Below are 25,916 nucleotides of genomic sequence, written 5' to 3'. Positions count from 1 at the left end.
TCCACAGCAGAAAGTGTCGAAGTTGGCAGGAGCTCGGGCCACTTTCAAGAAATTTGGGGAAGTCGCGTCGCAAAACCTGGGCGCGTCTCCGTTTCTCGGGTGTACTTTGGGCGAGCGAGCAAAGCCGCCCGTGCGTCGCATCTTGGAGGCAAGAAGATGGACAGTTCTTGCGGTCACTTGAGTCTGAAACGCAGGTGATGGGATATGGCCCGCAGAAAGGCCTCAGCAGAGGCGCCAGCGCCGCGCGCTTCGCAAAAGCGCGATCTGCCAGACGACCCGTACGAAATACCTGACGAAGCCGAGACTCCGAGACGACGAAGGCGCCCGGGAGCCGCTAGCACTGTCAGTGCAAACCTCGGAGAGGATAGCCTGGAGGAGGAAGGGGTACGATCTCCCTTGAACTCGACGCCTGCCAAACGGCGAGGGCGACCTCCCAAATCCGCAGCGACGGGAACACCCAAAGCTCACGCAACAACACCCACGGCCAGGCGACAGAAACAACCCACAGAAACCCCGGTGAGGCTCAATGGCACAGATACTCCAAGTAGACGGAGCATTGCAGACAGGTCGGCCAGGAGGAAGAGCGCCAGGGCCCTCATCGACCGGGTGATTGGGGGGACGGTCAGCGACGACGAGGTGGAGGAAGGGGACATTGCGCGGGAGATATACGAGTCCAGCGAGGATGAGGAGGCCGAGGCAGACGGACAAGCAGGAGAAGGAGAAGAAGAAGAAGAAGAACAAGAAGTCCAGGAACCTACGACACCTTCGAGGACCCCCGGAAGAAAGCGCAGGACCGCCGGACGGAAGAGGTCCCCCACCCCTCCCCGCGACCTGCCTCCCCACGAGCAGTACTTCTATCAGAACAAGCCGGGTCTCTCAAAGACGTCCAACAACACATTATCATCCCTCAATCTTCTTACGCACGAAGAGTACTTCTCCATCCTACGCCAGCTCAAAGACCCGCACGCCGCGGACGTCGACTTCCTCCGCTCCCTCCACGCCGAGTCCTTCCCCCAGTGGGCCTTCGAGCTCTCCCAGGGCTTCAGCACCTGCCTGTACGGCTACGGCTCCAAGCGCCGCCTTCTCCACGACTTCGCCTCCTACCTGTCCTCCCTCGACCCCTCCCGCACGATCGTCGTCATCAACGGCTACGTCCGCACCCTCACCGCCCGCGACATCCTCACCACCCTCACCTCCGCCCTCCCCCCTTCCCTCGCTCCGGCCAACACCAGCAACCCCGCCGCGGCCCTGCAGGCGCTCCTGGCCAACATGACCGCCGCCTCCTCTGCCCCCGCCACAACGACGGCGTCGTCCCTCACCGTCCTCGTCAACTCGATCGACGCCCCGCCTCTCCGGCGGCCCGCCCTGCAGGCCATGCTCGCCCAGCTCGCCGCCCACCCGCGGGTCCGGCTCGCCTGCACGGCCGACACGCCCGACTTCCCGCTCCTCTGGGACGCCGCCCTGCGCGCGTCCCTCAACCTGCTCTTCCACGACTGCACCACCTTCGCCCCCTTCGCCCCCTGCGAGCTGGAGGTGGTGGACGAGGTGCACGAGCTGCTGGGCCGCCGGGCGCGGCGCGTCGGCGGCAAGGAGGGCGTCGCCTTCGTGCTGCGCAGCCTGCCCGAGAACGCGCGCGCGCTGTTCCGGCTGCTGGTGGGCGAGGTGCTCGTCGCCGCCGAGGAGCACGGGGACGGGTGCGGGGGCGGAGCCGAGGAAGTTGCGGTGGAGTACCGAATGGTATACAACAAGGCGGTCGAGGAGTTCATTTGCAGTTCCGAGATGGCGTTTCGGACGCTGCTGAAGGAGTAAGCTTATTTATATCACCCACCCCGTTTTGATTCTACTCGACTTGCATCCATCCATCCTCATCTTGCCTCGGAGGAAAGAAAGGTCCGGGAACCCGCCGCTGACTTTGCTGCTGCAGATTTCACGACCATCAGATCATCACCAGTCACAAGGACTCGATCGGCACCGAACTGCTGAGCCTCCCTTTTAGGAAAGAGGAGCTCGAGTCGATTTTGGAGGAATTGACCTCCTGATGCCTTGGCATCTTTACTCCATATATATAGGCGACCGCGTGGCATTCGGCGCGGACTTGGAAGCATTCTCGTGACAGACCTGGGTGCCATGAACCAAAAAAATCAGCCTAGCCGGACTACAGACAGCTACAATGCATCTCGTTGCACCGGCAAACTCTCACTCTTGAGGGACATTTTTGTCGATCAGCCGTGTGATCTGGAGCCTTTAAAAGGCAACCTTAGTCGCAACAGCCGTCATGTAAAAAGGGAGTTCGTAGATGAGATGACGCCCCTTTTAACAAACTTCTACGTATTCTGCATAACCCGTAATTGAGGATGTGGTCATTATACGTTCAGACGAGCCTTTCATTTCTAGGACGGAATCTCACAAATTACGAGGGAAACGGTTCGCGTGAGATAAAAAGATAGAAGTCCAATGAAGAACTCCAACCACAATAGCAAAATAGGGTTGGTTTATTTTTTTTTGTTCGGACTCCTCAGTAATAGACTGTGGTCTCGAGCCACGGAGAACCGAAGCCACTGCTCGAGTAATCTGCTCCGTCGAAACCGAAGCCCTGCAAGGGCCTGACCGATTGCGCACCCATTCATGTTCCTGCGCGCTTGCCCGTCCTTCGCAGATCGCTGGCCGTTTTCCGGGGCCAACAATGAGAGCCAAGAAGCATTCTTCCCCTCTTCCGGCCGAAATCATCAAAGGGGTATCATGCCTCATCAACCGCTCCCAGTCCTCAACTGCCGAAAAATTACCAGCCCATCTCTCAAGCTTCCTAGGCCTGAGACCGCCTGGCCGAGGTCGAACCGCCCAGTCGACCAGAGATAATTAACCGAGAAATCCACTTTTGTCTATGAAATGTGTCGTGAAACGGGAAAGCAAATAAGTTAACAGAGAAAGAAATGCAAAGAGCCTGCGGCGTGCCATGACCTCCCATTTCTATGTGAACGCATCGAGCCCTCTCTGAAACAGGCCAAGAGCAGAAACGTGACGATCGTGAGGGTTGATGAAAGATCCGGTGTCCAGACCACATCAATCGGCCTGCAATCCATGCCAATCCGTAGCATGAGCGGGCAGGGCGCTGTTGACGTCCCAAATGTTCTGGTCTAAGGGTATCAAGTCGTCGAATGGAGCCGTCCCGTTTCAATAAACGGGAAAAAAAAGACTCCGGTCTATCGTCAAAGCCAGAGAGGGAACCTCGGTATCAAATGTCGCCAGCCCCCGTCTGAAATGATAAGCCACGTTCGCCGCATTAGAAATTCCGATAGTTCCGAACGTGAAACCGAAAGCAATGCGCGGCGTATGCGTAAAACGACGCAACACAAAGTAGGGAAAGGAAAATTCGGTCCGCCGGGGAGTCGCATGGTGTCACAAGGCCGTCCTGGTTTACCACCACAACTGACCGCCGGCACCACCAGGGTTGCCGTAGCCACCACCATAGCCTCCGTAACCGCCATAGCCGCCGTTGGGAGGGCCGCCGTAGCCGCCGCCGCCAAAGCCGCCGCCGGAACCGTGCTGAGAACCGAAGCCGCCGCCGAAGCCGCCGCCGCCACCACCATACTTGCGGAAGTCGGTGTTACCACCACGACCGCGACCGCGACCGCCGCCAGAGCGACCACGACCGCCGCCACCAAAGGACGACTCGCGAGCGATGGTCTCAAGGAAAGCAGGGACCTCCTGGTTAGCCTCCTTGAGCAGATCAATCAACTCCCGGACAATGCCGCGGTTGCCCCGGTTGAAGAAGGCAGTGGCAATACCCGTGTTACCGGCACGGCCGGTACGACCGATACGGTGGACGTAGTCGTCAACGTCGGTAGGAAGATCATAATTGATGACGTGAGTGACGTTGGGAATATCCAAGCCACGGGCAGCGACGGCGGTGGCGACCAAGATGGGGCACTTGCCATTGCGGAAGAGCTCCAGGGCACGCTCACGCTCACGCTGGGTGCGGTCGCCGTGAATCGACGTGGCGGGGAAGTTTTGGTTGATCAAGAAGTCCGACAGCGAATCGGCCATGCGCTTGGTTTCGACGAAAATCAGGGTCAGACCGCCCGCGTGGGTGTGGAGGATATCGAGAAGAACAGAGCGCTTATCGACATCCTCGACGTATTCAATCTTCTGAGTGATGTTCTCTGAGGTCGAACCAACACGGCCGACCGACAGGAAGACGTAGTCATTGAGGAAGTCCTGAGCGAGCATCTGGATATCGCGAGGGAAGGTGGCCGAGAACATAAGCGTCTGACGCTGGCCGGTGGGCGGCATGTCCTCGCCCTGGACAATGCGGCGAATCTGGGGCTCGAAACCCATATCGAGCATGCGATCGGCCTCGTCAAGTACGAGGTACTTGATGTTGACGAGCGAAATGCGGCCACGCTCAATGAGGTCAACAAGTCTACCCGGAGTAGCGACAAGAAGATCGCAACCGCGCTCGATCTGGCGGAGTTGAGAGCCAATGTCGGCACCACCGTAAACGACGCAAGGACGAACCCAAGAGCGGTAGGCGAACTTGCGGGCCTCCTCGTAGATCTGGGAAACCAACTCACGGGTGGGAGCCAGGATGAGGGTAGTAGGATAGGCCTTGCGCTGACGGTAGCCGCCACCCGCCTGAGGGGGGATGGGTGAAGGGCCCTGAGTGAAAGACTGATGCATGATGGGGAACAAAAAGCCGCCCGTCTTGCCGGAACCAGTCTGGGCACAAGCCATGAGGTCACGCCCGTTGATGACGATGGGGATCGAATACTTCTGGACCGGGGTGGGAATCTTGTAGCGGGCGAGCTCGATGTTGGAGAGCAGGTGGGGGTCCAAGGGGGGGTTGCTGAAAGTCAGGACAGGCTCCGGCACGTCACGGCCAGACGGAGTGACCGGAATCTCGTCGTACTTCTCGAAGTTGATGCCCGTGTGCTGCTTGCTCGGGTCGTCGGCGGTGCCAAAGAGTTCTCGCTCCAAACGGGGGTCGGCAGGACCGATAACATGCTTGCCGTCAACCCAGCGACCCTCGCCGCGGCCAACACCACCAATACCACCGCCACCAGGGCCGCGGTATGAATGACGGTTGAAACCGCCGCCGCCGCCGCGGCTGCCCCAAGACTGAGGCTGAGAATCATAGCCGCCCCAGTTACCACCGCGAGCGTCGTAGTTATTGTTCCTGCCAGCAAGTTAGCAATAATGTCTTCCAAGAAGTGCAAGATATGCTGATACACTTACCCGGCCCACGCGCTGTTGTTGAGGCCGCCCACAGAACCCTGAGGACCAGGGCCGTTCATCGAGGGATTGTTGCCACTTTGGGCCATCTTGTTGCGCATGTGGGGAGGAATGTAAGAACGAGTAGCGGGCTGCTGCTGCTGTCCACCAAGCTGAGTAGCCTGGGGAGCAGAATCGAGGGACAGGTTGCCCATGCCGCTGCTGAGTTGATCCGCCATGATTGCTTTTGGTAGGAGGATGGTCGATTCTACCGAGATGTAATTTCTCGACTCTCGAGGGGAACGCGGTGTTCAAATGAGAGTGGTCGGGAAACAAAAGTCACAAGACTCAAAGGAAGGAGGTTGGAGGAAACAAATTAATCGGCGATAAGAACCGAATCTGATAACTCGTTTTGCGGTCGCGTTCCGCAAACGTGTTGCCGAATGCTGCTTCAACGCTCGTCTCGAAAAAAGAAAATCAAGAGAGAGCGTTATTCCTGCAATCCTTCAAAGAATCTGAAATGCGGATTCTCAAAAGGAAAGGAAAGACGGGTGATAAGGGAAATAGAAGTTTGGATGCGGGTTGGATTCGAGAATCCTGAGGGTGTGTGGGAAGAGGGAAGAAGATTTTTTCCAGCAAGAGAGAGAGGATGGGAGGGCTTGAAAAAGAGTTTTGGATTGGGGTATCGGGCCCACTTTTTTAGCAGCAGTTTGGGTAAGGCGAACTCCAGCAAGCCGTATGCTGCACTAATCCTTGCGGCAGACGTTTTTTGGGCCTGGGGCTGTGGCCACTCGCGCTTCTCGCCTGTGCGCGGTCGCGGGTTGGAGCACCCCTACAATACTTCTACACTGCACTAGTCCATTGGTGGAGAAGGCGCGGTTGCGATGGCGAACGACTCTTTCTCGGTTGAAGCCGCTAACCGATGTCTTTTCTTGTGGCAACACGAGATGGGCGATCTATTCCCGTCGAGATCTTACCTGAAGCAAGGCTCTGGCTGGTTCTCGAAACAGCCAACATTGGACGCGGAAGGCGAGAAACAAGGAGTCTTGACTTGCACGTGGCGGGTATCCCTCCATCGCAAGAGCACGGAACTCCGGTACCTTGCCAGGCTCGATTTTGCCTCCCAAAACTCAGTCTAGCACGATCTCCGTAGTACTTTGTACGAAACTGCGGGCCACGTTAAAGCCTCATTCTGCATAATTCCCGCTTCGACAAGTCCTTTGAAATCAACGAGAATATTTCCTCAACTGATTTGCAATCCAGCGTCTCCAAGCTAACTGATTCGCTACTTGTTTCGGGCTCTCCGAAGATTGCATGCCCGCTGGCGAATCGATGAAAGCCGTGGTTGCTGCACGCTTGAGGAGAGTAAGCTCACCGCCACGCCAGGTTTTCCATTGATCGGACATGCAGGACAAAGAAGACGGTGTAGGTTGTACAGATACCAATACGGCTAGGCGGGGAGGGAGTGCGCATTTTCCGTTACATGTAATCCGTACTTTCCCCCGTACAACACACTGGTGGGCTGGCATTTTAAGTGGATGCAATGCGGTTTTGCCTGCTGGGAGCCGACTGGCTTGGTGGGCCATTTTAACACAGGCTGGAGATGTCATCAGTGCCAAGACTCTTTACCTCGCCAATCCAGCCTGCGGGAAGTCCGACTTCCCTTTTCAAAGGGGCACCGAGCAGCAGCCCCGCGCTGCAGCTTCCTGGGGTTTGCAATCTTACTACAGTGACTCCGGCGACAGGTAGTAACTGGTCGTATGCGGAGAGATGCCATTGAAGATGTCAAGACTCCGATTGAGACCAGCAGTTGGATTACCTACATCAGGATTCGGTTCCTGGGATGGCCAAGGTATGATCGACCACAAACAAGTCCCGCCGCTGGGATTGCTCCTTCGATGAAACCGAGGAAAGCATGGGATTTTTCTCCATCGCCGATCGAACAAGAAAGGCATCACGCACATGTTGCATTAGCTAGGGCTCCAAACTGCCAAAACCATCAAGTACCCTTGACCACTTCGTCCACGTCGAATGGCTTTTCTTCAATCCCGTCTTTCGTCACAACCTTGACTATCAGTCCCTTGAAGTCTATCGGTAACCTCCTCTTCAGTTCGTCTGCGCAGAGTCTGAGCAGTTCCAAGCCCCGGTCGAGGCTGATGTCGGGGTGGTGGTGCTTGTCGAGCAGGGAGAGGCAGTAGTACCTGCAGAAAAATTAGCATCCGTATGCTCTTGGTAGCCCAAGGAAGCTGCGGATCAAGCGACATACTGAGCATAACCGTGTGCGGCATATGGCACCGGGGCCAGCGACGCCAAATAGTCTAGCCAGTACAGGCTCGGCTTGTGTGTGATGGGGTCGACGCCTCCCAGGAGAAGGTTGACACTGTAGGGTTTCCGCGACCGAAGGCTCGATGCCAGTTCGCCGCGAACAAAATGAGCCAGCGCTGAAGGCGACAGGTCGGTGTCATTCCGCATCGAGTAGAGCTGGGCGTTGGCTTGGATGTACTCGGCGAACTGCACTATCGAGGGGCATTAGAAGGGTGGATACATTTGTCGCGACACCCCCGGTAATCACCAACCTGTGTCGCCAGCCTCGCCAGAGAATGCCATCAATGTGTGCTTGTTCAGCTGCCTCGTCTTGTCGTCGGATGCCTTGAGGATTGTCGCCCCGCGCATCGCCGCCTTGGACGCCGCAATCAAGGTGAAGTCCTTGCCTGTGATGCCGAGAAGGACCTCCCTGGAAACACGGTTAGTCCACAGCTGTTCAAGAAATCCCCATGTGCATGACCTACATTTTGGCCTTGTTCTCTTGTTATTGTTGCTGTCGAAGGTTGTGGTGTATCTTGGCAAGCTGGAGGAAAGCTTGCTCTTCTTTCTGCTGGAGCTCTGATGAGCACCCACCCAACTTGCTGCAGCAGGCAGGAGAGAACGCGCACTTGGAGCTTCAGCCTGGGCGCACAGACGCTGCCCGCCAACAAGACGGGGCGGCGGCCCAGCTGGAGAGGCTGCCCCACAACGGAACCTACTATCAGCCTCAGCCCAGCGGGGGCCAACTGTGGCGGCACGGAATCGGTATCACGGCATCAATCTCCACCGATGCAAGCTAACTTTTTTTCTGGACCCGCTCAGAAATTTTGAGAGCAGGCCCATGCAGAGGCAGTGGAAAAGCGCAGACGACAGCGCCGAAACCCAACACCACCGGCCGCAACCGCCACAATGTCGTCCTTCTTTACAGCACCGGGGGGTCAGAAGAAGAGGAAACGCACGGCGGCGGCAGAAACAACCCCAAAGAAACGCCTGGCGACGACCAAGACATCATCGTCTAAGCCATCAAGTAAGGGCCCCGCCAATGCAGCAGCGGCAGTCCCGAAGAAGAAGAAGAAGAAGGCCGTCGAGCGAGACGAATCGATATCAGGCAGCGATCTGGAAAGCGACGAGAGCGAAGATGAAGTCAGGGACAGGAGCGACTCCGAGGCCGATTCGGACGAGTCGGATGCCGGAGGAGAGACGGCGGCAGAGAAGCGGTTGAGGCTAGCACAGCGGTATCTCGAGAAGACGCGGAAAGAGGTGGAATTGGAAGACGAGTATGCCTTTGATGCCGAACAGATTGACAGAGACCTCCTTGCCGAGCGGCTGCAGGAGGACGTGGCAGAATCCAAGGGCAAGGTCTACCGCCGATTGGCCGCCGAGCTGAACTTCGGGGAGGCATCGCACACGCAGTTCCGCTGGAACTCGGGCTCGGTGACCTCGGTCGCCGTATGCCCCCCGTACGCATACACGACAACCAAGGACGGCTACCTCACAAAGTGGAAGCTGCAAGACCTGCCCAAGGACCAATGGCCGCAGACGACAAAGAGGAAGCCTAAGAAACCGCCCGCACCGCCCAAGCGGCGGCCCGAGAGGATATGCTTCGCGAAATCCAATCCGAGCAAAGCGAAGGACAAGACATACCAAGGCCACACCGGCATTCCCCTTACCGTCAGAGCCTCCCAGGACGGCAAATACGTGGTGACGGGCGGCGCCGACCGCCGGCTCGTCGTCTACAACGCCGCCGACCTCAAGCCGATCCGCGCCTTCACGCAGCACCGCGACGCCGTCACAGGTCTCGCTTTTCGCCGCGGCACCAACCAGCTCTTCTCGTGCTCCAAGGACCGCACGGTCAAGGTCTGGTCGCTCGACGAGCTCGCCTACGTCGAGACGCTGTTCGGCCACCAGGACGAGATCCTCGACGTGGACGCGCTGGCGCAGGAGCGCTGCGTGAGCGTCGGCGCGCGCGACCGCACCGCGCGCTACTGGAAAGTGCCCGAGGAGTCGCAGCTCGTCTTCCGCGGCGGCGGCGGGCCCGGCGAGGGCAGGAAGAACCGCCTGCCGCCCGGCGTGGACCCGGCCTCGGCCGCGCACGAGGGCAGCATGGACCGCGTGGCCATGATCGACGACGACATCTTCGTGACGGGCAGCGACAACGGCGACCTCGCGCTCTGGAGCATCCAGCGCAAGAAGCCGCTGCACGTCATCCCGCGCGCTCACGGCATCGAGCCGCCCCTGAAGCCCTCCAAGGCGTCGGCCGACGAGGTCCCGGATCCGAGTGTCGTCCCTGCGCCGCAGCCACGCGGCATCACCGCGTTGCGGACGATCCCGTACTCGGACGTCATCCTGAGCGGCAGCTGGGATGGCTACGTGCGGGTATGGAAATTGAGCGAGGATAAGAGGAAGATTGAGACCGTCGGCGTGTTGGGTGGCGCCTCAGCAACATCACCAGCTGCAGCAGCAACAACAACAACAGCAGCAACAACAGCAGCAGCAGCAACGACACCAACATCGAACGAGACACGCGACAAGGAGAAAGAAGAACTGAACCGCGGCTTCCTCGTCCGCGGCATTGTCAACGACATCGCCATGTTTGAGCGCGGCGACAGGGGGCGGGACGGCCTCTGCGTCGTGGTTGTCACGGGCAAGGAGATGCGGCTCGGCAGGTGGAAGACCATGAGGGAGGGTCGGTGCGGCGCCGTCATTTTCGAGGTCCCCAAGGTGGTGTCGAAGAAGCAGAATGGGGATGAGCAGAACGGGCGGTTAACGGGATCTGAGGGGGACGATTAGCTGCTCGCTCGGCAAGTTGTGGTAGGACGCAAAACCTAGAGCATGGATCTGTTGTCGGCCTATATACCATGAGGCGGGGAACAAGGCAGGGCAGGCAGGAGTCGGAAACCCTCCTCAGTTCGGATGATGTGTAAAATTTACGGGGTAGAATTCTGTTCGCAAAGCGACCCTCTTGTTGTTCTTTGGCACCGCGAAATCATTGTGCATGGGAATTGCAGTTTTTTAGAGCACGTTCCATGGCCAGCCACCGAGGTTCCTCTGGCTCCTGTGTCTCTCTCCCTGTCTCTTATGTTCCACTGGAAAACTGCCCACTTAACCGAGAGTGCATACCACGGTATCAACATATGCGAGCTAGATCTCAAGGAAACCGGTTGAAAAGGAGATTCGTAGACACACTCAAAGTCCAGAAACACCGAGGAGAACTATAACCACTCTCAGCGCCGAACACCATGCCATTCCATGATATGCCATGCCTATTGGGGAAAGCACCATCCCGCACCCGCCCACATGCCGCGACGCTATGCTATGATCGCCCTGTAGCACCAGTCCTAAACAAACCAGGAGGAGTAGTGAAGCCATGGAGCCCTAGAAGGCATCAGGTGACCACACCAGAAACGGAAAAGGGGGTGTTGCCAGATGAGCAACCTTCCGAGGAGACCGGAGCCAGCAGCCGGCTCTTACGATCCCCAGCCGAACGATCCCCGGTGTCACTCACTAGTGAGATCGATCGAATCCGGTTCCCGCACCATCTCCGCCTTCTCCACAACCGGGTCGAGATCCATACTAGAGTCAATGACGAAGCGGCTGCTGGTATGCGGAAAGCAGCTCTTAGGCACCGAGTCTTGCCCTTTCGTTGTCGACTCGTATGTGGCTCTCTTTTGTCGAGCCGGGGACTTGGATTCCTTCGAGTCAACTTCCAGGAGACCAGCCCCGTCATCGGCCGACTTGGTCGATGTCGAAGAGGAAAGTTGGCGTATGAATGTAGGATCTTCCGGCTCAGCCGGCTCGCTCGACTCAATAGACTCAAGCACATCGCCGTCATTAGCACAATCCGTTTGAGCGGCAATCGAAGACGACGGCGCCGAAGGCTGTGGCTGCTCATTACTACTTGCCCGCGGTGGGTGTTGTGGTTCGTTGCGATCTTCCGGCTCAAGAGTAATGGGCTTTGCCGGGCTCTCAGCAGCCTTGGCGGAGGCCGGAAGTTCCGAGGAACCATCTTTTGCCTCACGATTGGCCTCTGATGCGCCGTTGGGTCTGTTCTCGCTCGTTTCTGGGGATGTGTGGCGACTGGGTGTTGTGCTCTTCTTGGGAGTAGACACGGCAGTTGAGGAGCATCGGCTTCCTTGCGATGCCGGCTGCTTCTTCCGCTGACTTCTCTTCTCGCTTAATATTGTTTCGCGCCAGAGTTGACGCAAGTGTGAAGGGTCGAAATCCCACTCAAGCGGCTCCTCTCGAAGCAGCTTCTGAATGAATCTGTCTGGATTCTCAACAAATTGCTGGATGTAGCCGAGAAGGTAAATGCCACAGTCGCACAAATTGTTCTGTTCTGGTATTCTCTTTGCTCTCATTCCGAAATTCGGAGGCGTCTCGGTGATGACCTTATGGCGCTTATGCTCGAACTCGGCTAAAAGATACTTCTTAAGGTGTCCGATAGCCTGTGTGTGCGTTGAACCCAAGGAATCGAGGGTGATAATCCTTGGGTCGTCTGGATTCAACAGCTTGGGGCCGGGTTTCGCTTTCCGAGCTCGCTTTCCTTTAGAGCTGGGAGATTGCCCAGTTCCGACGTGCTTATCCTCGGAAACCAAGTCGACAATGTCAGACTTGATCAAGTCGACCCCGCTTGCTGAAGACCCTTCTGGGGATGGGGAAGGCCGCTTTTGCGTTACGTCTGTCATTTCCACCTCTGGAACTTCCCCTTCGGCTTTGCTGTCCTGCTCATCGCTCAGACTGTGACGTTTGGCTGGAAGCCTTCTCGAGTCCGGGTCCAGCTTGCCAGGGTTGCAAATGATGGCCACCCACCAGTGGTAGTGCTCGTTTACCGGCACGATGATGTAGTCATAGGACAGCAAATCCACCTTTGCTGTCCAATTCTTCACGCCATCATAGTTGATCGCGCCCCTTGGCGCCTTCAGTTTCTCGTAAAAGAAGGAGTTGTGAAGATAAACACGATCGCGCAAACCCTCCGCTGTATTTTTGTGCTCGTCGAACAAATACCTGAGACCATATCCGATGAGATTGTCGTTCAGACATTGGCCCTCGTCAAGCCTGGGTATGTCTTCTTTGTCCACAGTGGTGCGTCGGACGATCAACGGGGTCTCCCAGTCCTTTGCCCAGTCACTGTTCTCATCCGACCAGCGACGAAAGGTAGGTAGCGGAGGTGAGTCAAGTTTCTCCAGCTGTCGAATGGTTCGTCCCGACCTCAATGAGCGCGGTTCATGAGAAGCGTGTTCGCCAGAGATGTCGATTTGAAAACGAGGGGTTGATGATTGCTGGACTGAAACTTGCATCTGACGTCGAAGAGGAGTCCGGGCGCTTGTCGACGTACTCGGCGACGCGCCCTCGGGTAGGACAGCGTTTGCCTTGGGAGATTTCTCAATTGCCCGTGGCTGAGGGTGAGAGTTCCCGTTGGGTAACCGCCTTGTCGAAGCCTGGCTACCCGCCTGGCTGATCCTCGAATTGAGATTATCCCAAGTCATGTGCAGCCGGTGACTGCGTACTGTCAGTGCTGTTTCCCACGTTCACAAAACTGATCAGGCAACAATACCTTTCGGATTCCTGAACAAGACGGAGCCCCAGATTGTCACGGGCCCAGTTAACAACCCATGAAACGTCCGATTTGGAGCGAAATTTCAGCATCATCAATCCCCCGATCAAGGCTGAGGGGTCCATTGCTTGGCTGATTTTGATGAGGCTGGACTCCGGATGGTACGCTAACAACTTCGCCTTGTTTGTAATCTTGAGCCAGTCACACGGCTCGGCCTCATCGCCGTCACGCGTGAACACACGCAACTCCATGCCGCTGGGTCGTAAAAAAAAGCACGGTTGGTCCTCCTTGGCGATGCATCGAAGGTTTGGCTCGCATACAGCCGCTTGTATGCTAACGCCGGCAGGGGCAGTGTCCGTGCCGGCCTTCTGTGACCAGTTCGTTCGTTTCATATCCCCCCTCTTGGACAGACTGGGTGCGTCAACCATTGGCGGGACTCCGCTTGGTTGTCCGGCGTTCGAACTGAAGGCTTGCTTGCCACGAGTCCCATCCGTAAGCTCATCCGGCCCATCGGCAGTCTCATCGAGTAAGCGTTTCCTAGGCCGCTTCATCCCCGGCAGTCGTTGCCCCGACCGTGTCGTGTGCCCAAGGATATGTTCATCTGCGGAGTCCTGGAGGGTCACAGGTGTTGCCTTGTTGGTAGAGTTGAGGCGGACGGTTCGGTGCGCGCTAGAGCTAGGCTTCGGCGCCGGGGAGAGTTCATCAAAGCTATCAATTTGTTCGGGTTGGCCAGACGTCCGTACTCGGCTAACATGACCGGGCACGGATAGAGGTTGACTTGTATGCGGTTGGCGTTTGCGCCTGTTTGAGCGGCTATCCCCCTTGGTAAACGCTTCCACATATTGGTATTCCGGAAGACCCGACGATACAGAGTGAGCAAGGCTCGTCTGGCTGCCGCGCCGCTCTGTGCGTGACATGGGTTCCTGATCCAGGTCTATGATGTCCTCGTTCGGACCCCTGCTGCTAGGAGCGTTGCCGAGTGTCTTTTGTCGCTTTGACGGAGGATTTGGGTCAGACGGGCGGTTTGTGCTCGCTCGAGGTCGTTCCGGAGGGCAACCGAGGTCGAAGGTCAGAGTATCGACGTGCGGCCGAGGTGCGAACTTTTTCTGTCTCGATCAGCAACCGGGTCGCTAGTCCGCATTGACTCGACGTACAAGGAAGCCTAACCCCGGAAACGGCATCCTGCTTGCTTCCCGCTAGAGATCTGTAGTAGTAGACACCAGCACTGTCAGTGATTTGTTTGGTCGGCCCGAAAAAGTGCGTGTCGTCGTACCCATAATCCGGAATCAAGTTTGCAGTCTTGTGAAAATCGAGACGAACCCGGGCTGTTACGCTCTGGTCCGGTTACGGTCGAGGTTGGTAGGAGTCGCAGAACGCACAGTTTCGACCTATGCGCATTCTGAGGGCCTTGCATTCGGGCGGGCCTCGAACCGCTCTCAGCTCTGGCTGCAAAGTTATGTCGCTCCTCGGTCGACTCTCTTGTTAGATCTGGATCGTGGGACGAGGGTGCAGGTGGGTCGCTGGATGTGCGCCGGGCCGTTCTTCACAGCAGTTAATTGTGGGGCTTGTGACTTGTGAATACAACGGTAGCGGTGCCAACATGCTGTAAATGGTTCAGACTGAAAGAGATGTGTGCTTGCTCCCAGGTTGAATCAAATAAAAATAAGAGTGCATTCCTAAGATTAACTGTCCGACAAGAGTGGGAATTCGGTTCCTTGCCCTAGCACGTTCCGCCGTACTTGCCTTGGTTAAGGTACTGTACACCCGACGCTGCTGCGGCACGCGTTGCACCCATGCCACCTACACTAGCACCTTACCCTGGTTGTGGTGGCCCCTCCGCTCTTGACTAGGTAGTCATATTCTCAGCCCGGCATTCTGGAACCTTGGCAGCCTGTCTACCTACACAAACACTAACACCCGGCTTTTGTACACTACTTTGCACATCGGGCTCCGGATGGAAGTAGGGCATATAAGATAGGTACTGTACATACCTTGTCTAAGGTATGTACGGATTACATACACGAGTCTAGAGTTCGACACAGGCCGAGCGCCCCACCATCCGTGCAACGAACAAACAGGACAATATCTCCGGCAACACATCCGGACAGATCGTGAGCCGGTCCCGTCTCTGCAGTTGATTTATCGGCCTGTCCACAACCGAGCTCTCCTGTACAGCCAGCTCTCCTCATCCTTTCTGCACTATGGGCAACCAAAGCCATATCGAGCGAACGGCCCATGAGCCACGCGACACCGTTTGTTTCCCTTCCCCTAACCCTCGTCTGCCCCTCCCTTTCCTCCCTCCAACTCATTCCATCCCGTTTTCCCTTTGCGGCCGGCCTGACTCCCATATCAGTCCCTGCATACCCTCACCATCTCCCGCATCACCCAATTCTCCCCGACCGTTCGCATCTTCCGCCTTGCCATCCCCCCAGATGACAACATAACCGTAAGTTCCCCACCTTCTCGCCTTCACTCTCTTCTTCCCCTCATCCCCTCTTCACCGACCTGTGTTCAACGTTACAAACCTAATTCCAGTTCCTCCCCGGTCAATGGGTGGACCTCTACCCACCCCCAGAAGCCGGGGTCACCAAACCAGGCGGCTTCACCATCACCTCCTCCCCCTCTGCAGCCTCGCCCAGAAGAAGAAGAAGACACACCCCCGACCCCAGCCATGACCCCAACCACCCTCTTCAACCCCCAGTAGGAAATGTCGAAGAAGATGCGAAAGAAGGAGACGAAGGAGAAGGAAAAGGCGAAGCAAGCGCGTACATCGAGCTCGCGATCCAGCACTCGCCGCAGAACCCCGCCGCCGCCTACCTCTTTCTCCCCCGCACTCGCCTCCTCCACAGCCCCGTCCGCGTCCGCGTCGGCGGCAGCTTCGTCTTCCCCCCGGCCCTGCCGCCCCCCTTGCTCTCCTCCCTGCGCAAGGCCGTGTTCGTCGCCGGCGGGATGGGCATCAACCCGCTAGTAAGCATGCTCGTCTGGATAGGCGAGCAGGCGGCGGCAGCGGGGGGCGGCAGCCGGTGGGCGGATCTCGAGGTGGAGGTGCTGTACAGCGTGAGGGACCCGCGCGGCGGGGAGGAGGAGCAAGACTCCGGCGCTGTGTCCGGGAGTGGGATACTCTTCCTGGAACGGGTCGCGCGGCTGTTTCGGAGCGGAAGGGTCAAGGGCCGGTTGAAGCTGTTCCTTACCGGGGGCGTATTCGCTGGCAGCGGAGCACAAGAGGCGGAGAGACAGGGTGTAGTGAGTTGTAATGGCGGTGCAGATCTAGTTCCGTTCTCTAGGAAGAGGATGACGGTAAGGGACGTGCAAGAAGCTGTTGGAAAGAACAAGGGAGCCACAGTCATCTACATCTGCGGCGTGCCGCGCATGACTGATGATTTTGTCGAGGCGTTAGTGTCGCCAGAGGGTTTTGGCATGGACCAGAAGAGGGTCTTATTTGAGAAATGGTGGTAAATACCATTTCTGAGTGACACTAGAGAGAGACGACATGGCCACATCCTCGGCGTTCAAGATACTGATACCTAGGAGACGAAGGTACTCTGTCCCGTCTCGAAACTTATGCTCAGACCGCTCTTCTGCTCGAACGCAAATATTAATACTCTCGCCTTAGCTGAATCCCTGTCTGGCGCCTTTATCAAAACGAGCGGCTAATGTGGTAATCCACGTCTGTCGCTTCACCGTTATAGATCGTTCGGATAAGGAGAGGGATGGTCGTAGGGAAACGAAAGTAGCGGCTAGTCATCCGGGCCCGGACATGGCCAGATCCGGCTTCCCGTAGCACGCTGAACAATGCTTCCGCCATTGCCCGGCCTAGACAAACCCAGCTTACTCGGCGACCCAATGCTTTTCTTCCTGCGCAGCCCGGCGAAGAGCGACTTGCCGTGGCCCTTGCCCGCCTGTGGACTGGATTCGGGACGGGCAGCAACGTCAACATGCCCTGCGCGATTAGGAGATCGTCTCGCACCCCGCCGTTCCAGCTCACCCAACGCTGCGGTCTCAAAGCACGGGAGATGGTGATGGGATGCAAAACACCCTGGCAATGACTCCTCATTCTTCGGTTCGCTGGAAATGACTGTTCGCTTGGGCGGTGTGAAAAGAGCAATGCCGCGGTCGAGTCCGCTGCCAGTTGTGGGTAAGTAGCGACCGGGTGACATCCTCTCCTCTACCGGAAAGGAATCACCTTGGGACTTTGGAGACGTCTCATAATCAGATACGGAATAGTTAACCGAACCGGAATTCTCATCCCCAACGAGATCAGTGGCTGACTCAGAGGGGGCAAGCTGAACAACTCGTGCAATCCCAATGTCGACTTCCTCGAGGTCGAGAGAATCTTCCTCCAGATCTCGCAGAAGCGAAGGCGTTATCGACGGAGTAGCCGATGTAGCCGACGTTGCCGATGCTGCAGAAGACCGTCTTGAGCGCCGATTGGGCTCCTCCGAGGGAAGCTGCGGGAGAGGGCGCTGCAGATAGGACTCGAGATATGCGTCGCGGAGCGCCTTGCTCGGCTGAGGGACTTTGGCATTGGACGATATGACTGGAAAGAGCTCTGGTGGGCTTTTGAGGTGGTAACCTGCTGACTCCAAGTTTCCCAAAACTGTCACCCCTCTGCTACGCTCGTGAAACACGGCTTCGTCCGTGTTATCCGACCGGAATGACCTGCTCTCCGATGTGTCGTCTAGTGACTCTTCATCCTCTTGTGCGTTGGCAAGAATGCGAAGAACCTTTGGAGAAACGGAGCAGAGAAGCTCGAGTTCGGTTTCGGGAATGAGATTCAGCTCTTTGAGGTTGTTCAAGGAGCGATAATGAAACCGGAAGGTGGCAAAAGGTGAGTCCTTTGCATCAAGCAGATGCCAGTCATAGAAACAGGCATCTTGCGGCTGATCAACGAGGCCAACACTGGGTATGCTAGCAAGCACAAATCGATGATGAGTAGGAGAAACCTGAGAACTATCGCAAAATACTCACGCAATTCCGTAACTCTCCCGATGCCTAAACTCTTCCAACCTAGGTGCGCGAGCACGTCTCTCTCTCGCCCGGAATACCTGGATCTCGATAAGGCCGCCGTCCTCGGCGACAGACTTGTGCTCCTGACCAGGTAGGAACACAAAGTTGCGACCTTCGAATCCGACCTGGCCATGGTAGAGCTCAGAGGGTACCCATAGGGACTTGGTAACCTTCCCCTTCAGTCGAACGACCGGATCGATTCCCCAAGCGGCAATGGGACGGCCGTTCATGTAGAGCCGGAAGAAAACGTACTTGCAGGGAGTAGATGGCGCAGTGTTGATGCTATAATCAATGGCAAATGAAGAACCTAAAATAATCAGGCTGCCCTTGCTGCACGAGTGCCTCGGGTGGCATGGAACGGAGTTAACTTACCTGGAACCGACGGTATGTAAACGGCCACCGTCGGACCGGTCTTGCGCTGTGAAGCCTGACCGTTTTGGCCGCTCAAGAGAGTACCTAGGAGCCGAGCCGATGTACCTTCCGGGTGTGGGTATTCGGGAATCGGCTCGTTAGAAGGTATCGTGGTCAGCGAAAGCTCGACGCCGCGGAGACATGGCATTTTGTGTTGTTTCAGCGAGGACAACCAACTGCGACCGGAGAGCATTGACAGCGAAGTTGAATACAGAAGTGATGATGAAAAAGGCCCGAAGCAAGCCTAGAGTGGGTGAGGATAAATTTGGGTTGGGGGAAACAACTGCCCGAGCAAAGGCGGCCGTGGCAGTGACTGGCGGACCGGGGAAGGCACATCGGATAAATGGCCTGATGCCGCCGATTCCAGATGCCACCGGCGAACTGCAGTTCAGCATCCGGAGCTCCCCAAGAGCGTTGCCTCCAGCCGCTGAGGGTCCTTTGAGGGTATGAAATAACTGGGGTAACAAGAGGACCTATTCCGCGCAGCACTCGGTTGCAGGGCACTCTACACCCATTGACTGGCGTGGCTCGCCTAAGAATAACAGTCATTCAGTTTCGGCAACATCACAGCCTCTTCAAGATAAGACGCCAATGGGCATCCAAATATGCACAGAATTGGATGGCAATCGCAGTTCTGTCGGCAGTGCTCTAGCTCGACCCCAGCACCTTCTTGGTATCCTCCTCCTTGTCTAGCAACCCAAGATTCCGTATTTGGCCAGCCGTTGGGGGATTCTCCTGCAGCTTCTTGGCTTCGGACTGTCGGTAGGCAGCTTGTAGCATCTTTACCCTTGCAGCCTGTAGAGCAAAGCAAGACGGGTCAGCCAGGGCTGTGCGAGAGATTTGTGAGACAAAGGTTCGACGAGGGGCGGCGGACCTCTTTCCGGTGGTGCAGGCATTCGTAGTAGTCCTCCATCGCGGGCACACACTTTCGCTTGCCCGCGCCATCTTCCTCGGCACCGTTGATAACGTAGCACGAAAGCAGCTCCTGCCAGAAGGGAAAGCAGCGGGACGGGCCTGCGACGAGACAATCAGCGGAAATGCGAATTTTGTGCATTGTTTGAGCCATTGAGTCGCGCGAGAACACTTACCCCCGTTCAAGCCGTATCCTGAGGCCATGGCGGGCTGTGTTAAACGATTCGATGTGGTCTTGAAGTTAAGGTATCACCGGGGCGAGTCGCTCGTGTTGCTCGTTCGTGGTATCGTCGGCGATTGAACCTGAGTGCACGGACCGGCGGCAGCTTGGTTCCGGGCACTTGGCGCCGAGAGCACAATGCCACAGGACTGACTCACAAGCCACACGCTACATGATTGGATATGCACCGCCACACTATCTCGGCAGTAGAGGTCTCCAAATCGGCCAGGAGAGGCATAAGCTGATAGGAAATGGGGCTGCAGAGTCTTTCTGGATGTGCAGAAAAACGAATAATCAGACACTGATGCCCCGCGGTCAATGGAGAACGCGGTCAATGGAAAATTTAAATCTTCCTGGGTTGCTCCTTCTTACTTGGAGAGCTATTAGGCAGCAATGCTACGCAATATGCGAAAAGGCCAGAGTAGATTAACAGTTCAGGGGATTCAATCGAACTTAGTGTCAAAGTCTTTGTCTGTCCGTGTATAGTGTTATCCGATTATTTTCTCCGTTGTGTTGTCTCTCTTTCTTTTCTACAGTTATATTTGATTTCAAGCCTAGTACCTTCCGGAGGGCCATCATATTCTTCCAAATTACTACCAGTTATTTATAGTATCCTTGCGCTCTAATAATCGTTGCAAAATGATTAATTACACCCCGCTACTCGTTCATACATTAAGACATTACTTAACAGAACCAACTGCATCTATTAGTTGTCGCCCACCACCCTTGCGCACTTTACGTTCCTATCATCAACCACCTCACAGCTCGTCAATCGTCCGCCCTGCGCTTCGAGTTGGATATCCAGTACTTCGGCGCCTGTGAGATCTTTCTCCGTTCCATCGTCGAGCGTGATCCCGGTGTTAAACGTGACGCTCGTAAAGTTGGCCAGCGCCGTTGGGAATTCGGGCCGGCCCTGGAGCGGAAAGTCCTCGACCATCCAGGCGGCCTCGCCGCGGCACAGCTTCTGCCCGCCCGCCTCCGCCGGCAGCACCTTCCGCACCTTCCTGACCGGTACAGCGCCCTCGTCGGCACGGGTCACGTTCCGCCCAAAGTTCTCGGCCACCACCGCGATCTCCTCCCCGCCCGCAGGTCCCGCCTCGAGCGTGAGCCGCACCAGGTCCCCCTCCCCGACGGGGAACCCGCCGCCAAACCCGACTACGTCGGCCTGCCCGGGCCCCTGGTACCACGCGAACGGGGTCTGCTGTCCGCCGAGCGTGCCGTCCCAGAAGATGTCCACCCCGGCGCGCAGCGAGCCGCCGGCCCCGCAGGCGTCGGTAGCGCTGTCGATGCCCACCCAGAAGGACGCGGCATACTCGCCGACTGTGTTGTTGGCCGTCGGGCCCGCCGTGGGCATCTTGGCCGCGGGGATACGGATTGTCGTGCGGACGGTGGACAGGTCGTTGTCCGGGAGCCCAAGAATCGCCCCGCCTTTGGTGGATTCTGTGGAGGACGCGAGGAGGCGGAAGCTCTTGCCGGAGGTGCTGATGGGGGTAAAGGTGTGGAGGAGGCGGAGGGGGGCGTGATGGTGCGGGTTCATGCCGCGGGTACGGGGTGAGTAACCTGGAATGGCGGGCGTCGCGGCTGCGTAGGCACCGCTGGCCAGGAGTGTGAAAAGGACAGTGGGCTTCATGTCAACGTAAAATCAAGGGGAATGTGCCTCTTGATGGTGACGGTAGGGAGGGAGACTTTGAGTAAGCCAGAATCAAAAGAGGATAAACGAGCGGGAAGTGGAATGTCTAAACGACATCCAACAATGATGGTGTATGGAGAGGAGGGGGTAAGTTGGCAGATCGTCGCCCCTTTTGCCGATCAGAGACACAGCGAAGACCAAGAAACAAACGGCAGAGTGGCGGTTCAACCCCTTTAAAGACTCTCCGCTTCAGGCAGGGACATACCTCGAAACTCGAGCTGTGATCCAATCAACCGGATTCCCGCTGCGAGCTGGCGTCAGGCGTGCACTCGCATCCAACCCAAGAATCAAACCGGAACATGCCAACGCCACGCATCAGCGTCACATTTCCCAGGCCGCACCACATCACCGCGACAGCCGGGCGTATCGGGTCAGGGGAAATTGAAGGGTGGTCCCGATCCGCCACTGACATACCTTGCACACCCCCCACTGCATTCCACAATTCAGTTATCGATAGTTAAACACGAACATGGCTTGCACAGCCGCCGCGGCATTGCACAGCAGATCGCCCAACAGCGCGCCCTACAGCACTCGCAGTTCCCAAGTCCAAGCCGCGTGATAGGGCACCAGGAAATCTTGCCTCTACTTGTATGTACTGTACATATATGCATACTTCCGCTACCCCCCAATTGCGCTAGGATCTCAGGGCTGCAAGGAGAAATGTATAGGACTTGTAATGGGATACTTTGTACGAACATAACAGAACTTGGATCAATCATGGTGCCAGTGATTGCAATATATCGGTCACTGAGTTCCAACCATGCATGTCCACGCTGCGCCTCGCCGCTGTCGACAACCGATGATTAGGCAAAACCACAGCCGTTACGAGGTCGCACAGCATGAACGAGGCAACATCTTAGTAGGGCTCAGAATATCAACAAGCACCTGCGTGGCATCAACATGTCAAAGGTACTGTATGTACCACCTTGGGTTCGAAAACAGGATGCTTGCGAGGCTCCACCATGACCGACATAACGGGGCCCAAAACAAAAAGTCGAATAATACGAGAGAGAGAACCTACTCCAACAAAAATACGCACAAGCCCAGTGGTGGAAATCAAAACTCGACCTTCCAATCCGCCCCGATCCTCACGCCCACCTTCTTGATCACCGCGAACGCGGCTCTGCCCTGCCCAGCAGGCGTAAACTCCATCCTGGCCTCCCAGACCTTGCCCTCGCTCTCTACCTTGACGCTCTTCTTGCCCGCCCAGCTGGCCGGCGCGCCGACCACCACGATCTTGCCCACGCCCACGGAGCGCATCTGCTTCATCCACGCGCCCTCCCGGATCGAGGCCGCGTCGCGGCCCTCGGCATCCACCGAGCTGAGGCTCTTGGCCGCGCCGTCGTAGACGAACCGGCGGTGGATGTACTGGCCGTTCTGGTACTCAAACGAGTCTCCGTCGTCGACGTACAGGTCGCCCTCGGCGACCTTGTTTTCCCGCGGCACCGTCACGACGAGCGTGTAGTCGTCCCAGCGCATGAGCGCGCTCGAGCGCCGCGGCACGTCGCGGCGCGCAAACACGTGCCCGCCGCGCATCAGCAGCGGGATCTTCTCCATCGGCGCATCCAGCGTGACCGTCTTGCCCTTGACTGTCGGGATGACCTGGTACGTAAAGTAGTCATAGTAGACCTCGCCGTCGGGGATCCACACATCGACCGTCGTCTTCTCCTTCTCCGTGACGGGCTTGGCGAGCAGGCCCGTGTTGCCGACGAAGAACTGGTCCTCGATAGCGAGGCCGGCCTCCTCGGACGGATGCGTGTAGAACATGGGCTTGATAATGGGCGTACCGTCCAGATGGGCGTGCCGGAACGCAGTGTACCACGACGGCAGCAGGCTGTAGCGCAGCCGAAGCGCCGCGGCGATGATGGTCGTGTACGGCTCGCCGGCGAGGTATGGCTCGCGGCGTCGCGCATCAATGTGCGCGTGCCCCCGGAAGAAGGGGTAGAAGGCGCCGGCTTGGTACCACCGCGTCAAAAGCTCCTTCTCCGGGTTGCCAAAGAAGCCGCCGACGTCGGCGCCCGAGAAGGGGAAGCCCGAAATACCCTGGCTGAGGACCATGGGAATCGATGCCTTGAGGTGGTCCCAGGCAGCCTGGTTGTCGCCGGTCCACATGGCGCCGACCCGCTGCGAGCCGGCAAAGAAGGACCGGGTCAGCACGAACGGGCGGCGGAGCTCGCCGGGCTTCCGGGTGAGGAGCGCATGGTAGGTCGCGTTGTGGAACGTCAGGCCATTCAGGTTGTGCACGTCGCGGTGTTCCCAGTTTCCGTCGTGGAGGTTGTCCTTGGGCATCGTGGTTTCGGGACCGTTAAAGACCGACGGCTCGTTCATGTCGTTCCAGATCCACGTGTTTTCCATGGTGCCCTTGAATTTGTCATACTTGAAAAGCGACGACCACCACTCGCGCGCAGCCGGACTGAAGGCGTCGATCCAGTGAGACGAGCCTGGCCAGCACCAGCCCTCGAAGAGGTTGCCATCTTTGTTCTTTACGCCGAGTTCCTTGGACTTTAGCTCTGCCACGACGGGGTAATTGTCGGTATTCTTGATGTGCGGATCAATGATGGTAACCAGCTTCCTGCCGTGACTGTCCAGCTGCTTGCCCATGCCGATGGGGTCTGTAAACGAGTGTTTGTCCCAGGTAAAGTACTTCTTCTCGTCAGTGTACTCGATGTCGAGCCAAATGACGTCGTACGGCATCTTGAACTTGTCCATCTTGCGGTCCACATCCCTTACGTCCTCGTCCGAGACGTAGTTCCAACGGCACTGATGGTATCCGAGAGCGAACTCCTGGGGCATTGCAGTGGTGCCAGTGAGCTCACCGTACCTGGCGGTCAAATCCTTGGGCGTCGGGCCGAGGAAGACAAAAACGTCCAGCAGACCGCTCTCGGAGAACCAGTGGGTATGCGTGTTGGTCCTGGCCTTGCCGCCGAGAGAGAGCGGGTTCTTGGAGTCTTTCGCCTTGGTGATGTCAACCCACGTCTCCGCGGCATTCAGCCAGAAAACGCCCACGCTCGAGTCCTTACGATGGGCCTGCATGAAAGGAATAGAGCCGTAGAGAGTCATTGGGCTATCGAGGATGTACTCGAAAACGTCAGCATTGTACATCCTGTACGGCTCCTGGTAGTTGCCCTCGCCGCCACGGGTCTGCTTCAGCGACAGCGAGCTGGCATGGGAGGGGATGCCGTAGACGTGTTCGTAGCCGACGAAGGAGATGTCAAGACCGACGCTCTCCGGGCCGCGAGGCTTGGTATCGGTGTTGCCGCCAAATGTCTCCTCCCACCAGGTAGACTCATCCTCTCCCTTGGGCTCCTCCTTTGCTTCCTCTGCCTTATTCTCTTCAGTCGAATCGCCGTCCTTCTTCTCGGGCTCCGGTTTGTCAACCTTTGGCCTCCAGTGCTCGATGTTAAGGAGGCCCTGGTCGTTGAGTTTGACGTGGCTGATGCCGTCCCGCTTGAAGTCGATGCTGAAGGGAGAGAATTTGATGGTTGCCTCGAACTTGGAGGTTGGCCCGTACTTGACGGTAATCTGCGTCTTGTCCTCATAATCGACCTTGGCCTCCTTGTCCAAAGTCATCCCTCCAACAATGGCCCATTTCTCTGCCTCGTTATAGCGCTCTTTCCTCGCTTTGCTGCCATGGCGCAACTCAATCTCTCCTTTCTGGCGCTTCTCTTCGTCCACCGTGACTCGCGCTGTACCAGACTCAAGGAAAGAGACGGTAATGGGAAGCCAAACCGTCTCGCCGCTGTTGGTGGTCTTCAAGATCACAGCCTGGTACTGGCCATCTTTGAACGATCCGGAATCTGGTGCGACATTGTAGGGTGACGCCCAGGAGCTCGTGGCGAGGGCGTGGTCGGCGAATTCGCGGTTGCGCTTACAAAAGCCCGATTGATGGCACTTTTTGAAGTCATGCTCCTTGACGGCGACTACTATCGTCAACTCGGTCGTCTGGTGGCATCAGATGCTCGCGGGACTCACCTGCAGGTGCAAATGCTGCAGAAAATGCGGACAGCAGGCCAAGGTAGGCCGTCCACCGCGAGGACAATGGGCCTGGGACGTGCATGTTGGCCGTCCTCGGGACCCTTGTTACAGCACGACGCGATTGCTGATCAAGATGACCAAATCTAGGAAAACTAAAAAGAAGAAAGGAGAAAGGGCGGTTATGTCACAGTCGCCTTCATCGAGAGACCTCCGGGGCCGTCGAGGTGCTCAATAGTTGTTCGACAATGAACCAGTGTTTGTTTCAAGGTGTCTGGTTTACACGAGATCAATGGAAGCTAACCCATCTCTAGTTGAAAGCTGGCAACCCAGATTGGCCACCTTGCAGCGGGCGCCAGCCCCGCAAATTGGACCCCTGAGACCCATCAGCACCCTTTATCCGGTCTGTCTCAAAATGGAATATGGAGTATCTCATAACTGAATACCTGCAGTATTACCATATTCTAACCATCTAGGGCATACATGTTCTTTCATAACCACAGGTCGTTGCCTTGGTTGAAGTTGAGACTAAACGCTTCAGTAGCACAGAGGAGAGAAACGATCTCGTAGTGATCTCAAACGTGTCTGAAATCCGGGGGCTTGGAGGGTGATCCTGGTACCAGCGGAGACAGTGGTAA

The 25,916-nt window shown here is 57.0% G+C and overlaps 10 protein-coding genes across 10 annotated transcripts; 3 read left to right on the top strand and 7 right to left on the bottom strand.

The window, feature by feature from the left end:
- Window positions 1-108: 108 nt before the first annotated feature.
- MYCTH_2301067 (uncharacterized protein) lies at window positions 109-2,301 on the top strand. Its single transcript, XM_003661501.1, has 2 exons — window positions 109-1,805; window positions 1,925-2,301. The coding sequence occupies exons 1-2, from the start codon at window positions 205-207 to the stop codon at window positions 2,037-2,039; spliced, it is 1,716 nt and encodes a 571-aa protein (XP_003661549.1). The 5' UTR covers window positions 109-204; the 3' UTR covers window positions 2,040-2,301.
- A 953-nt stretch (window positions 2,302-3,254) lies between these two features.
- Window positions 3,255-5,549, bottom strand: MYCTH_2301066 (uncharacterized protein). The gene is made up of 2 exons (XM_003661500.1): window positions 5,233-5,549; window positions 3,255-5,173 (listed from the first exon to the last, which is right to left on the bottom strand). Exons 1-2 carry the CDS (start codon window positions 5,445-5,447, stop codon window positions 3,415-3,417), a joined length of 1,974 nt encoding a protein of 657 aa, XP_003661548.1. The 5' UTR covers window positions 5,448-5,549; the 3' UTR covers window positions 3,255-3,414.
- Window positions 5,550-6,917: 1,368 nt separating this feature from the next.
- MYCTH_2301064 (uncharacterized protein) lies at window positions 6,918-8,151 on the bottom strand. The gene is made up of 4 exons (XM_003661499.1): window positions 7,998-8,151; window positions 7,785-7,942; window positions 7,475-7,724; window positions 6,918-7,409 (listed from the first exon to the last, which is right to left on the bottom strand). Coding segments are annotated over exons 1-4 (612 nt in total). The 5' UTR covers window positions 8,000-8,151; the 3' UTR covers window positions 6,918-7,207.
- Window positions 8,152-8,311: 160 nt separating this feature from the next.
- On the top strand, window positions 8,312-10,370 carry MYCTH_2301062 (uncharacterized protein). The gene has a single exon (XM_003661498.1). It carries the CDS (start codon window positions 8,422-8,424, stop codon window positions 10,300-10,302), a length of 1,881 nt encoding a protein of 626 aa, XP_003661546.1. The 5' UTR covers window positions 8,312-8,421; the 3' UTR covers window positions 10,303-10,370.
- A 457-nt stretch (window positions 10,371-10,827) lies between these two features.
- Window positions 10,828-14,217, bottom strand: MYCTH_2301060 (uncharacterized protein). Its single transcript, XM_003661497.1, has 2 exons — window positions 13,067-14,217; window positions 10,828-13,011 (listed from the first exon to the last, which is right to left on the bottom strand). The coding sequence occupies exons 1-2, from the start codon at window positions 13,615-13,617 to the stop codon at window positions 11,010-11,012; spliced, it is 2,553 nt and encodes an 850-aa protein (XP_003661545.1). The 5' UTR covers window positions 13,618-14,217; the 3' UTR covers window positions 10,828-11,009.
- A 965-nt stretch (window positions 14,218-15,182) lies between these two features.
- On the top strand, window positions 15,183-16,663 carry MYCTH_2301059 (uncharacterized protein). Its single transcript, XM_003661496.1, has 3 exons — window positions 15,183-15,318; window positions 15,420-15,512; window positions 15,602-16,663. The coding sequence occupies exons 1-3, from the start codon at window positions 15,268-15,270 to the stop codon at window positions 16,520-16,522; spliced, it is 1,065 nt and encodes a 354-aa protein (XP_003661544.1). The 5' UTR covers window positions 15,183-15,267; the 3' UTR covers window positions 16,523-16,663.
- Window positions 16,664-16,803: 140 nt separating this feature from the next.
- MYCTH_2057586 (uncharacterized protein) lies at window positions 16,804-18,632 on the bottom strand (the record flags this gene model as incomplete). The annotated part of the gene is made up of 3 exons (XM_003661495.1): window positions 16,804-17,728; window positions 18,035-18,355; window positions 18,457-18,632. 3 exons carry the CDS (start codon window positions 18,630-18,632, stop codon window positions 16,804-16,806), a joined length of 1,422 nt encoding a protein of 473 aa, XP_003661543.1.
- A 269-nt stretch (window positions 18,633-18,901) lies between these two features.
- MYCTH_2301055 (uncharacterized protein) lies at window positions 18,902-19,737 on the bottom strand. Its single transcript, XM_003661494.1, has 3 exons — window positions 19,573-19,737; window positions 19,359-19,498; window positions 18,902-19,279 (listed from the first exon to the last, which is right to left on the bottom strand). The coding sequence occupies exons 1-3, from the start codon at window positions 19,598-19,600 to the stop codon at window positions 19,133-19,135; spliced, it is 315 nt and encodes a 104-aa protein (XP_003661542.1). The 5' UTR covers window positions 19,601-19,737; the 3' UTR covers window positions 18,902-19,132.
- A 545-nt stretch (window positions 19,738-20,282) lies between these two features.
- On the bottom strand, window positions 20,283-21,390 carry MYCTH_2301054 (uncharacterized protein). The gene has a single exon (XM_003661493.1). It carries the CDS (start codon window positions 21,244-21,246, stop codon window positions 20,323-20,325), a length of 924 nt encoding a protein of 307 aa, XP_003661541.1. The 5' UTR covers window positions 21,247-21,390; the 3' UTR covers window positions 20,283-20,322.
- An 847-nt stretch (window positions 21,391-22,237) lies between these two features.
- MYCTH_2301053 (glycoside hydrolase family 31 protein) lies at window positions 22,238-25,574 on the bottom strand. Its single transcript, XM_003661492.1, has 2 exons — window positions 25,279-25,574; window positions 22,238-25,226 (listed from the first exon to the last, which is right to left on the bottom strand). Exons 1-2 carry the CDS (start codon window positions 25,361-25,363, stop codon window positions 22,363-22,365), a joined length of 2,949 nt encoding a protein of 982 aa, XP_003661540.1. The 5' UTR covers window positions 25,364-25,574; the 3' UTR covers window positions 22,238-22,362.
- Window positions 25,575-25,916: the final 342 nt, after the last annotated feature.

The sequence above is a fragment of the Thermothelomyces thermophilus genome, chromosome 2, assembly GCF_000226095.1.
Source record: "Thermothelomyces thermophilus ATCC 42464 chromosome 2, complete sequence".
NCBI classification, from domain to species: Eukaryota; Fungi; Ascomycota; class Sordariomycetes; order Sordariales; family Chaetomiaceae; genus Thermothelomyces; species Thermothelomyces thermophilus.
The sequence above is the reverse complement of the archived record's forward strand: the minus strand, read 5'-3'. Positions and strand labels throughout refer to the sequence as shown.